The sequence below is a fragment of the Artibeus jamaicensis genome, unplaced genomic scaffold (genome assembly GCF_021234435.1).
Source record: "Artibeus jamaicensis isolate MK-2021 breed Jamaican fruit bat unplaced genomic scaffold, CSHL_Jam_final contig_391, whole genome shotgun sequence".
In the NCBI taxonomy this organism is placed as follows: Eukaryota; Metazoa; Chordata; class Mammalia; order Chiroptera; family Phyllostomidae; genus Artibeus; species Artibeus jamaicensis.
Window position 1 is genome coordinate 32127671 of NW_026521814.1, and position 13590 is coordinate 32141260.

Sequence of the window (13590 nt, forward strand, 5' to 3'; positions counted from 1 at the left end):
CATGGCTGTGGCTCCGTCCTTGTATGCTGCCAAGCTCCCCTTGTTCCTGCTTGTTTTCAAGCCCTTATCTCTGTCCTCTCCAGAAATGCTTCAAACTACCCATTGTCCTTTTCTGCTTCTATAAGCCTGGGTTACTTGGTGCAAATCAACCTGCCAGACCAACAGAGGTGATCAGATCAGATGGTTTAATAAGTACACGATTTCTACTTTGCTTTATTACTGTATTGATTTATAGTGTATCTTGTATTTGGCTCCTATTTAGGGATGATTTTTCTTGGGTGAGTCTTGTTTTAGTAATGCTGAGATGTTAAAGAAGACTTTGCTGTTGTGTTGTTTGGCAGTTAGCCTTCCTCTTCTTTCTTTTCCTCTACCCCTTTATTTGTTTGGGGAATGTGGGTCAGGATAATCAAATTTTAATTGACTGGAATCTACCTTTAGGTCGAGGAACAGGAAAGTAATGAGTCTAAGAATGAAAGAAAATGAAAAGACAAAAGCAAAATCAGGGCCTTCTGCAGGAGAATATCACAACAGAACTGTGAGCTCATTTAATTTAACTGGTTTATTATGGATAAGGAGCTTACAACAACAAAAAATAGATAATGTGTATTCAAGATACAACTAACTGCATCTTCACACTTCTAGTACAGGGTTCCTGTCTCTGTCCATTAGATCAAGAGGCAAATGACCTGAAAGCGACATGAGATCAGGTTAAATTCAGCCCCATTAATTATACATTTTAAGTTTATGGTTGTATATGATCAGAATTTACATTTTCAAGAGATTTTATCATTTTAAAAAATCCCTTGGTTCATTAAATTCTCTGAACTGCTCTGAGATAGGATAATCAGCACTTAAAAAAAGAGATGTTGGTATTCATGTCCTGACAAAATTTTTAATATCTCTCCTACCTCTAACTTCCCTGTCTCTTTTTCTATTTGTTTTGCTTTTGCAGCTGTAGCTACAAAATGAGTCAGGAAGAAAGCAATACTAATGTATTTGAACAAAGGGATCTGTTGATTAGAACCATCATAAAAATATATTGCATGCTGATATTAACCTCCATTTTACAACTGAGGAAACAGAAGCTCAGAGATTAAGTGACCTAGCTAATTTAAATACCCACTAAATGGCAGTGCTATGACACGGTGCATTTAAAAAAACATGTAACATTTATTGAGCATTTAATGCATCAGGTAGGGCAAACATGAGACAGTGCTAGTTAACCCCTAGATAACCAGACATTTCTATAACCAGTACATCACATTGAAAACCACTATTATTGAAGTTTTTACTGTATTAATTGCTGTCATTTTAGCAGCTGGCCCAAAATAAATACTTTTCTGTTTACACAAGATTAATGTAGCCAGATCTCTTTGGAGACTGATCGTGCAATAGATTAGACTAAATGGTCTAACTCTGAATTATAAAGTAAAACAGAAAGCTGTGATTCTCAAAAGTTCCCAAATGAACAAAATATTGGCCATATAAAATTGACTGTGTCACTGTATCATCAATTATTATTTTTTACAGCATAAAATTTTTATAGTTAGAATTTGCCAGCTAGATTCAGTTTAGATGATCCCTTTTTTTTTTTTTTTTTTTTTGCAACATCCAAAGCATCATAGTTGGGAGCCAGTCCAATATATGCCTTCTTCTCTCCATCATATCTGATCAGGGTGTTGACCTTGGCCAAGCTCTGTTGCTCTGGTGCTTTGTTGGCCTTGACATCCACACAAGCATATTGATGTCTTCTGTCTTCTTCATGACTGGCTCCATCCCTAGTCAGGGGCAACTTGGTGGCGTAGCAGTCAAGTTTGTCTCTCCTGGGGACAATTTTGAGCTGAAGTGTCTTCCACTGTGAGAAGATAGGTGATGCACACATCTTCTTTTTTTATAGTTATGGATGCCTTTCGGCACTGCTTGCTTTGCCTTCAAGGCCTTTGCTTTGGCTTTGGGAGAGGCAGGGGCTTCCTTCATCACTTTCAGCATGATCTTTGTGAAAAGCTGTGTGATCAATTACTAATACCTAGATTTAATGAGCTATTTTTATTTTTAGTCTAATGGCATAGAGAGGAAATTTTATATTCTGCATAGTTTCTCCAAATTTTTTGCACATTATGAAAGATGATTATGAAGGTAAACTAAGCTAATTCTCTTGGAACATAAACTGAATATATATATGTATATATATGGGGGACCCTCTAAAATGGGATTTATTTATAAAAATGTGCATTTATTCTTAGATGTTTACACTTCAGTCAGTCACCTTCAAAGTGCTCTCCATTTGATGCAATACACCTATCGGGACTTTTTTCCCACTGCTCAAAACATTTTTTGAACGTGTAAGTTTGGATGCCTTTTAGTGTTTCTGCTGGGTTTTTTTTTTTTTTGGTCTCACCTCTTCCACATGGGCAAAACGTTTCCCTTTGAGGACTTTTTTCATCTGGGGAAACAAAAAGGAAGGCACTTGGGGTAAGATTGGTGGATGGGAGGGTGGGGCATGGGGGGGGTCATGCCATTTTTCGTCAAAAACTGCTGAAAGTTTAGCGTGATGTGATAGGTGTGCTCAAAAATCACTCATCATGAAATGGGCTAATGTGTTGAAAAAGTCTTCAAAAAAATTCACTGAAGCCAATGCAGGCTCTCACAACAAGGCCAGCTGGTACACTGATGCAGATGGGTTCCTAGAACACTCACCTGGCAGCAGAACCTGTACTACAAGGAGCCGGCCGGCCCTCCAGAAGACAATCCGGAGTTGTTTTGGGTCCCGTCTGGTATATATACACAAACTACATACACATACATAAAATTTTTAACTTCTACCTCTGATTGCTCTGTCTCCCTTTTTCCATTTGTTTTGCTTTTGAAGTTATAGCTACAAAATAAGCTGGGAAGAAAGCAATATTAATGTACTTGAACAAAGGGATCTGTTGACTGCAACCATCATAGAAATATATTGGATGCTGTTATTAACCCCCATTTTACAAATGAGGAAACTACAAATAACATATTACACAGAACACATATTACATGTGTGCATCGCATTACATGCATGTGTAGTTTGGGTACAATGGAAAAAGCCATTCTTGTCTATTTAGCTGAAACAGACCGTTAATAACACCTAAATATTGATGAGATCCGTGATTTTGAACGAAACTTCATTGTTGCTTTTTCCCCCACAAAGTTAAAAGAAAAATGGAGTGAGCTTTTAAGTGAAAACGGTTTTGGCATCATAAGGCAAAGACACAAGAAATGGTAAGATGTGGGCGGGCAGTCTCACAGCTGTGTCACAAACAACAAAAACTTCTCAACCTACTTTAGGTGGCTGTCAAGCCTTTTAGACATCTGGTTGATGGAGGTGATTCCCTCAAGGGATCGTTTCCCTTTTCATCAGCCCATCAGAGGACCGCGCAAAGACCCATTTTGAACCCGCTGGGCTTCCCTTCCCCTAGGCTGGGTCCGCCGGGCATTCCTGGCCACGCCCCCACCCGGCCCGTGTTGTCCCGCCCTTTCCACCTCCCACTTCCTGGAAACGTCTCTTTCTTAAGACGCCTTCTTGGGACCTGATTGGCTTAGGTGGCAACCGCTAACGGCTTTGGAATTTAAACCCGAGCTTCGGCCGCGGGCGCGGAGCTTCGGGAGCTTGGTGGTGGTCCCACCACGCTGAGAAAGCGGTAAGTCCAGGAGCTGTGACTTTTGGTGTGGTGGTCCTCTGTCTGGCACCATCCGCGCCTTTCCTGGGCCGAACCTCCTGCGGTTGCCTTTCTGAGTCTTGGGTCGGCCGAGCCCCGCGCGACCCGCGGTCACGCCCACTCTCCGCCTTACGGCTTTCCAACCCGCGGCCTCAGGCCCGGAGCTGCGGCCTCGTTTGAGGGGTACCCATTTTGCATCTAAGTCGCAGCCTCTTGTCCCTGGGATTTGAACGTGCAGCGGCTGGCTGAAGGGGGTTAGCCGCCAGTTAGAAGGTCAGCTCCCAGAAGGAAGGGATTTCTGTCGCTGCGACTGCTCTACCGCCCGATTGTAGAACAGTACGTAGTTGTGAGCGCTCAATAAATATATGCTGAATGAACCTTAGAGGCCGCTTTACCTAAAGGAGCCCTGTCCTTCGAAGCGCTCGTTCAGAAGGGAGGCTAGCTGAAGGGCAGGAGCGATGGGAGTCTAGGAAGAACTAGAACTTGAACTGAGTCTTGCTGTACATACAGGTAGTATTTCTGTAGGGAATAGGGACAATGATTTTTGTGGATGAGGGATCCAATTCAGGAAGATTGGATGTGGAACTGAGTATTTCTGACTTACAGATAGCTGAGATGCTGGCCAAACAAGAGCTACAGAGTAATAGTAATTAGATGATGATAGTGAGTGTTGTCTGTTTGCCAGATCCAATACTAGGCACTGTATATATATTGGTCCATTTATTCCCCAGAATGATGTTCCCTTATTTTTATATAATTTTTTAAGTCTGGAAATCGAGACTTAGAGATATTAAGGTCACATAGCTATGAAATGTTGCAACTGAGACTCCAACATAGTCCAGCCACAATCTATAATACCTCAGTCTCTGTACGAGTTATTAATGTGCAAGGTGACAGGGCAGTGTTAAGGAAGGCTCACTGATTTCTGCCATGGGCATTTGAGTGGGTGAGTGATAGTGCCATTTATTGATTAAGGAACTAAGAACCAATTTATTGGGGTGGACTGTTAAGCTGTGGTTTCCTGAATAGTAAAATGAGATTTGATCTTTCTGACTGGGTTTTTTTGGAAATGGACTAGATTTCTCTGTTAGGATCTTTTTAAGGTGTGCAAATGCAGCAATTTGCAGAGAGTTTCTGTGTGTGCCTGTGTTCTACTATTTATAATGGATGGTGATCTTTGATTTTGCATAAAGTTTCTTTTGAGTCTTCACTAAGGAAAGTTCCAGGTTAATTTCTTCCCCTTTGAGAAATTTCTTGTAAAACAATCTTACCATTATTTACTTGATATTTTTCAACATCTGCTCAACACTTTCAAAGGAAACTGATTCCAATATTGGGAAGTTTTTACTATTAAAATCTTTTTTTTATCTATAGCCATTTCTTCAACAAATGTTTATTCTGTAAGCTGCTATGTGCTAGACACTCTACTAGGCATTGAGGGTATAGAAACAAACAAATTTAACAAAAATCTACCCTATTTTTGCGTGTATAATGCATTCCTGTGTATAGTACGCATCCACATTTTAGTACTAATATGCAATTTTCGTATAACTTGCATTATTCATGGGAATTGGTACCACCACCACATAATGAGCATCCTTATTTTTCCCTTAAAAATCTTGGCAAAAAAGTGTACATTATACACAACAAAATGCGGTATGCCTCATAGAACTTACCTTTTTGTAGGAGAAGACAGGCAATAAATTAAATAAGAAAATTGTGTAATTTTACTTTGGACATTAAGTCAATGATGAAAAAGAAAACAAGAAGTGAAATAGGGTCAGGTGAGCAATTTTAAATAGTTTGGTCTGGGAAGGCTCACGGAGAAAGTGACATTTGAGCAAAGACTTGAAATAAACAAATTATGTGATTATTTGAAAGAAGAGTGAGACAAAGGGAAAAAAGGAATACAAAGGTTCTGCAGTGGGAGCTTGCCAAGGTGGCCAGTGTGGCTGGAGCTTAGTGTGCAGAAGAAAAAGTTATAGAGGTCAGAGAGGTGCTGATGGAAAATTGGGGAATGGGAGAAGAAGCAAGTTGTGTAGTGCTTTACAGGCCATTGCAAGGGTTATGACACTCCCATGTGAGCCATGGCAGGGTTTTTTAACAGAGGAGTAAATGAATTTACTTAAGTTTTAAAAGGATCATTTCAGTAGAAATAGTGGAAAGTGGCTCTATGGCAATGTTGTGAAAGTCAGATCAGCATGGCTGATGATAGAGTAGATAGGGGATGTGAAAAAAGAGGTTTCTGACCTGAACAACTAGAAGGTTGGAGTTAGCCAGTAAGTGAGATTGAGAGAACACAGTCGAGTGGGTTTGGTTGAGGATGGGGGTTAATTAGGACTTGTTAAATTTGAGGTGCATATTAGCCATCCATGTTGGAGAGGAGGTGTAGGCAACTGGATTAAAAAGTCTGGAGTTGATTGGGGATATAAATTTGCAGTTATCAGCATTTAGATTTAAAAGCCAGGATACTGTATAATAGCCCCAAGAGTATATATGTAGATAGAAAATAGAAGAGACTCGAGGACTGAGCTCTGGGACACTGTAAAAGTAAGAGGTTCCAATAGCTGAAGAATAAGCAGCAGAAGAGACTTAGAAGAAGTGGTTAATAAGAAAGGAGAAAACACAGAAGAATGTGTTTTAGAAGCCAGCTGAAGAAAGTATTTCAAGGAGAGAAAGTTCTGATATTAAATACTGCATATAGATCAAGTGAAATGAGAAATGAACATTGACTAGTGTATTTGATTTAGCAACACAGCAATTTAATTATTTTAATGATCAATTTGTATATAGTAGTGGTGAAAGCAAAAACTTGTTTGAAGTGGATCAAGAGAATGGAAGGGAATGAACTGGAGAGAGCAAGACAACTTTTTAAAGGAGTTTTGTAGCCCTTTTGGCTCTCTGAGCAGCATCATGGTGGTGGGCAAGAACAAGCACCTGACAAAAGGTGACAAAAAAGGGAGCAAAGAAGGGAGAAAGTGGTTGATCCATTTTCTAAGAAAGATTGATATGATGTGAAATCACCAGCTAAGTTCAATATAAAAAATTTTGGAAAAACACTAGTCACGAGAACTCAAGAAACCAAAATCTCACTGGATGGTCTGAAGGGCTGTGTATTTGAAGTGGGCCTAGCTGATGTGCAGAATGATGAAGTTACATTTAGAAAATACGGGCTAATTACTGAGGATGCTCAGGGCAAAAACTGCCTGACTGATTTCCATGGCATGGATCTTACCCATGACAAAATGTGCTCCATGCTCAAAAAATGGCAGAATATGATTGAAGCTCATGTTGATATCAAGATTATTGATGGGTATTTGCTTCATCTGTTCTGTGTTGGTTTTACTAAAAAACACAGCAATCAGATTTGGAAGACCTCTTATTATGCTCAAGATCAACAGGTCCACCAAATACAGAAGATAATGATGGAAATCATGATTCGAGAGGTGCAGACAAATGACTTGAAAGAAGTGGTCAATAAATTGATCCCAGATAGCATTAGTACAGACATAGAAAAGGCTTGCCAATCTGTTTATCCACTTTATGATAGAAAAGTCAAAATGCTAAAGAAACCCAAGTCTGAATTGGGAAAACTCTTAGAGTTTCATGGTGAAGGTAACAGTTCTGGAGAAGCTACTGGGGAAAAGACAGGCACTAAAGTTGAACAACCTGGTGGATAGGAGCCCCCAGTGCAAGAATCTGTTTAAATTCAGATATTTAATGGTGACAAATAAACAGGCCTATTTGTGATAAAAATAAATAAAGGAGTTTTGTAGTAAAGGGATACAAATAGGACAGTAACATTCCAGAATCAAGAGATCACTTGTATTTTCTTAAATGTTTTATTTTCATGCATTTACACATGTCAGTCCTTTTTCTGGAATACCCTTTCTAATATTGATACCTGACAAAGTCTTTGTTTTTAAGACTTACTCATTCAACAAATATTAACTATGTTTATGTTATTTTACAGGCACTGTTCTATGATTTGAGCAACATATCAGTGAATAGGACAGAACTTATGGAGCTTAAAATGGGGAACTCAAACTCTAGTTAGGGAAGACAGACAATAATTAAATTCTATAGTATACTAGATAGTGATTTAAATGCTGTGGGAACCATCAAAACTCCCCATTCCCACAACCCTGTCTTGTTCGCTTAGTTTGTTTTTTAGATTCAATTTTTGATATGCATTCATTGCCATTTTATTTTTCATAGTTTTTTATCTTTTTCTTAAATAAGTCCCTTTAACATTTCATATAATAATGGTTTGATAATGATGACTCCTTTAGTTTTTTCTTGTTTGGGAAGCTCTTTATCTGCCCTTTGATTCTAAATGATATTTTTGCCGGGTAGAACAAAGGGCAGGTTGTAGGTGCCTGCTTTTCATGACTTTGAATACTTCTTGCCCATCCCTGCTAGCCTGCAAAGTTTCTTTTGAGAAATCAGACAGTCTTATGGGAACTCACCTGTAGGTAAATAACTCCTTTTCTCTTGTCGCTTTTAAGATTCTCTCTTTATCTTTAACCTTTGGCATTTTAGTTACGATGTGTCTTGGAGTGGGCCTCTTTGCAAATGTCTTGTTTGGGATTCTCTGTGCTTCCTAGACTTGCATGTCTATTTCCTTCACCAAATTAGGGAAGTTTTCTTTCATTATTTTTTCAAATAGATTTCCAATTTCTTGATGTTTCTCTTTTCCTTCTGGCAAACCTATGATGCGAATTATGGAACCCTTGAAGTTGTCCCAGAGCCTACTTACATTATCCTCAGTTTTTTGGATTTTTTTTCTTATTGTTGTTCTGATTGGTTGTCAGATCAGAGGTGGGAAAATAGGTGAAGATGTAAGGGGATTAAAAAGTACAAACTGGTAGTTACAGAATAGCCATGGGGATGTAAAATACAGTGTAGGAAATGGAGTAGCCAATGAGCTTATAGACATGACCCGTGGGCGTGAACAATGGTGTGGGGATTGCCTGAGGGGGTGTGGAGTACTGGGTGGAGGGGGACAATGGAGGAAAAATTGGAACAACCATAATAGCATACTCAATAAAATATAATTTAAAAAATAAATGTTATGAGGAGAAAATAGAGAAGTGGAAGAGTTATCAGATATTCTGAGGGAAGGAGCTACAATTTTGCATGGCCTCACTGAGAAGATGACTTTTGAACAAAGACTTGAGGGCGAAGAATGAATGAGCCATTTGTGTATCTGGAGGAAGAGGTTTCTCTGTAAAGAATAACCAGTACAAAGGACCTGAGGTTGAAGAATGCCTGACATATGCCAGAAGTAGGAAGGTCTTTGTGGCCAGTGTGTCCTGAAAGGAATGGGCTAAGGGAGAGAAGGAGGAGTTCAAAATTAGAGAAATAGGAAGAAGAGGAAATGGCAAAGGGATTTCTAGACCATTGTAAGGACTTTTTTTTTTTAACTCTGAGAGAAATGGGAACCATTGAGGAGTTTTAGACTGTGTAGTCCAATAAATACATGACAGTGAGGGCAAAGGTGAAAGTAAGGGGATAAGAGGCTATTGCCATAATTCAGGTGAGATATGTTAGTGCCTTGTTCTAAGTTGGTGGCATTGGAGGTACAGAAAAAGTGGTCAGATTCTGAATGTATTATGAAGGTAGATTGGGGTGTGAGATTTTTGGCCAGTGCAACTGGAAGGATGGAGTTGCCATTAACTGAAATGGGACAGCTCTGAGTGAAGCAGGTTTGGACAGTTTAAGTTTGCTATGCTTGGTTTACTTATCCAAATGGAATTGCAAGTAGACAACTGTGACTCCAGGGAAATTCAGGAAAGAGATCCAAACTGAGGATTTTTGAGTTCTTGGCCAGGTGTTTTAGCCATGACCGTGAAGTCCCTGAAGTCGCCAAAGGAGTGAGTGTAGATAAAGAAGCAATCCAAGGAGAGAACCTATTATAACTTGGGAGAATTTGTAAGAGACTGAAAAGGAGCAGCTGGTTAGGTAGGGAGAAAAAAACCCAGGAGTCTGGTGTCCTGTATGCTAAAGTTTTTGAGGAGGAAGAAGATATTAACCATATCAAATGCTGCTGATATATCAAGTTAGGTGAGGACTGAGAATTGACCATTAGATTCAGCAGTGTGAGAGTCACTAGAAAGTTTGGTGAAAGCAGTTTTGGTGGGGAAGTCAGAGTAAAAGCCTGAGTGAAGTAGGTTGGCAAGGGAACTGGAAATTGTGAGTATAGACTGTTCTTTCAAGGAGTTTTTGCTATAAAGGGCTACAGAGAAATGCAGTGGCAGTCTGAGGATGAAGCGGGAACAAGTGAGGGTTTTTTAAGATGAGGGAGTAGCAGGATGTCTGTATGTTGATAGGAATGATCCAGTGGAGAAGGAAAAAAATCGATAGAGGAGGGAGTTGTTGAAGTGATGCCTTTGAGGAGGCAGGAAGGCATGAGGTCCAGTATAGGGACCTCTGTCTAAGTAAGGCGAGCTTGGCCTTAGATGGAAGGACAGACAGATAGTTCACCCATCATAATGTGAGAGAGGACAAATGGACGAATACAGATGATGGGTTTTGAGATAGTCCTCTACAGGTTGCTTCAGTGCCCTTGGAGAGCAATAATGAGTAAGGATAAGAAGTTATCCGCTCTTAAGAGGAGTGACCCAGGAGAGTTGACATTGACAATAGCACTGATGGGTAAGGGGGGGTCTTGGAGACTAATAACATTACATTCAAGGCTAAGGATTTTTTTAGGGAAATAGGGAACGAATGGTCTCCAAGTATGAACTCGGTGCCATCCTTCCAGAGGGAGGGCTATGGGAGAAAAAAGAGCCACTGCCTGAAAGGACTGCGGAATCCACATCATCCTGGGAGAGGCTGGTTCACGAAGATGAGAGGACTGCTCAGGGAAGAGACTGAGGCTAGAGGTTTTGATCGATTGTGAGTTCCAGAGGACTTCACGAGTTGGGCAAGCGTGAGATATGGAGACTATTCATTTCCTATGACCGAGGTAAAAAAATTACCACAAACTGGGTGGCTTAAAACAACAAAAATTTATTTTCTCACAGTTCTGGAGGCCAGAAGTCCAAACTCGGTATCACTGAGCTGAAATCAAGGGGACTGTGGGCTGCATTCATTCCAGAAGCTCTAAAGGTGAATTCATTCCTTGCTTCTTTCAGCTGCTGATGGATGCCGGCAATCCTTGGCTTCTGGCCACATCACTCCAATCTCTGCCTCTTTCTTGTAAGGGCATCTACCACTGGGGGCATTTGGGCCTACCCAGATAATCCAGGATAATCTCCCCATCATTAAATCCTCCATCACATCTGTAAAGACCCCTTTTCTACATTAGATTTACAACCTGGATCAGGACCCATTGTCTTTAGCTGACCATTTTTTACCCACTGCAGGACCAAAGAAGGGATGTTCAGAGCTGGAGAAGGATTAGGTGAGGGAGGTAAGAGTGACCTGTTGGTCTGAGGGTTCCTGTGGTGATTGACAAGAGGGCAGAGTGAGATTAGTCCTGTGGACTCAGTAGGTAGTTCGTGGTGGAGAGGCTGAGTATTGGGGGTTGGCCAGTGCAAGTGACAGGGACTCTTCCAGATCTCTGCAGATGGAGGCAAGGGAGCTTGGGGAAGGCGATGGGGGCTCGGGGGTTGGTCTTGTCCAAGGACATGGCTCCACATCTGTTGTATTTTCTAAGTAAAATCTTTTCTGATCCTTTTTTTCCAGTTCAGGCAGTTAATCACTTTCTATACATTGTATATTATAGTCATTATTCTTGTCATAATGTGATTATCTTCATGTTTTCACTATTAGACTTTAAAGTCAAATGGACCATAACTCTAATAGACAAATAGAGGAATTTAAGATTTCCCGCCTTCTCCTCCAACCTCACCCCTGAAATATGATTAGGCATATCTCTAAGGTTACTCTTTGTACCTTGTATCAACCAGTGCCTGTACCCACATTGGATTATGCATTCTTAAACAACGGTTCCTCTTTTCTGTCCCCAGCCTAGTCTAGATCCTGGCATGTTGATATAATACAGGTTTAAATGGAAAAAAATAATTTACCTTTTTTGGATTCTACTTCAAACCATTTTTTATTACATTCATACTTTCAAATTTTATATGAAGGATTTTATAAATACTAATGTGTAGACAGATTATATGACTTGTCATGATTGTTATTTTTAGAATGTATCAGTTATACTTTTTTCCTTTATTAATCAATGCTATAACTACCTGCCTGCCTTCCTGCCTGCCTTCCTTCCTTTTCTTTTTTTTCTCCAGTGATGGAGTACCCAGTGACAGAAGGTGGATCACTTCCTTCCTCAGGAATTAAGAAACATGGGAAAGACAAAAGAATGTCAAAGACTGCTAAGTTGAATGTTTCTCTTGCCTCCAAAATCAAGACAAAAATAATAAGTAAGTGCCATTGGTTTTAAAGTATGCTCACATTTTTACTTTTCCCTGGAGAATTGATAGAGTATTTGGTACTTTATTTTATCAAGTACAGAAAATGACTAAATGACTTTTTGTGAACTTACACTTCCCCCCCTTTCAGTCCTTCCTATTACCTTCAGCTCTTTTTAGTTGAGTGGTTATGATGATTTGCCTTCGGTGGTGACACCTGAATTTTCAGCAGTGAGCCTGGTACAGTGTAAGGCAGTTAGTTACCTTCTGTACCGGAAGGACAGTACCAGTGTGACATTCCTGGAAAAGAGCTAATAAGTGGTAGATCTTTTTGGCATGCTATAGCGATGGGATGATGGGTAATCTAGAGGTCGTTGGCCCAGATAGGGTGCTGTAGTGTGTGATTTTATATAGCCAAAACTCATGATGAGGGCACTGAGCACTTTAAAGATGGAGTTTCATGGACTCTGGACTTAACATGTCAGAAGGGCAAAAAAATTTTTTAAAGAAAGTAAGAAAAAGAAAAGTAAAGAAATGGGGAAAACTCCCTAAGACAATTTTTTAAAACTTTTGAAAATTATTTCAGTGGTTCACACCCATCTTAGCAGGAGCAGGGAAGTGTTTTCCTGATGATAAAGCAGCTGCAGAGGGTAACTGCCTGGTGAAATAGCCAAACCTTCTGAGTTTCTTCAAATTAAAATGTTACTCCTACCGAGGTATCTAAGGCCATGTGGTATATTAGACCACCCCCTACGGTGGCTGTTTCCTGTTGTCTTGGTAGGACCTTCGCACACCCACTGTTATGAAGGAGTATACTGAGGCTGAGGACTGCAGCGGGAAAGCTATCGTCCTTTAGCTTATGGAAGCCCTCAACTGGTTCTAGTCTCTCCATTCGCTATGTCAGAGGGAGGTGCCTGTCTGAAACGACTGTCTCTGTGCCAGAGATAAAGTGCTTTTTTAGGACCCTGTTTTTTAGCTGCCTGGTCTTTCCCTGACTATTTTAAAAATATTATTACTTTTATAAACACTCTTACATACACTGTACTTTTATTCAGTGGCATGTGAATCAGTTATGAAAATAAGAAAATGCTCCAAGTGTACAAAAGGAGCACACTATAGTTAAGGTGAGATTTACCAAGGAATTCACATTACATTTTTTTGCTAAACATAGGAAGTATTTCTGATTTAAATTATGTTTACATAGGGCTTGCAAAGAGAGGGGGCCATGTTCAGATTGTAATGGATGCCCACATATAAGAGGTAGGATTTGAGATGGAGGCAAAGTGCCCCATAGGGTTTAGATGGTCTATCCAACATTATACTAAGTATGCTCCCTTTCACTAAAAGTTTTGAAAAATGGACTTTGGGAGATTTAACTAATTTGTTCAATTCTGGAGCCACAGAAACTGGCTTTAAATTTCTCAGATTGGCCACCCTAATTTCTATGGAACATTTCCAGTTAGAGTTGCAGGATCAGCCTCTGCATTCTACCTGCTAGTCAAAGGCAAAAAGGAAGGTAG

General features: G+C 40.0%; 1 protein-coding gene and 1 pseudogene across 3 annotated transcripts in view; both read left to right on the plus strand.

Annotated features, from left to right (window-relative positions):
• The first annotated feature begins 3563 nt into the window (after positions 1-3563).
• SGO2 (shugoshin 2) overlaps positions 3564-13590 on the plus strand; it is a 41559-nt gene continuing 31532 nt past the window's right edge. The window contains exons 1-5 of one of the 3 annotated variants that reach the window (XM_053665235.1): positions 3564-3674; positions 10459-10626; positions 10721-10805; positions 11063-11109; positions 11948-12082. In XM_053665235.1, coding sequence (XP_053521210.1) covers positions 11076-11109; positions 11948-12082 — 169 coding nt within the window. In that variant the 5' untranslated portion in view covers positions 3564-3674; positions 10459-10626; positions 10721-10805; positions 11063-11075. The remainder of the gene's footprint in view (positions 3675-10458; positions 10627-10720; positions 10806-11062; positions 11110-11947; positions 12083-13590) is intronic. The other 2 variants (XM_037167583.2, XM_037167585.2) reach the window with 2 other exon arrangements.
• On the plus strand, positions 6606-7399 carry LOC119065506 (40S ribosomal protein S3a-like; annotated as a pseudogene).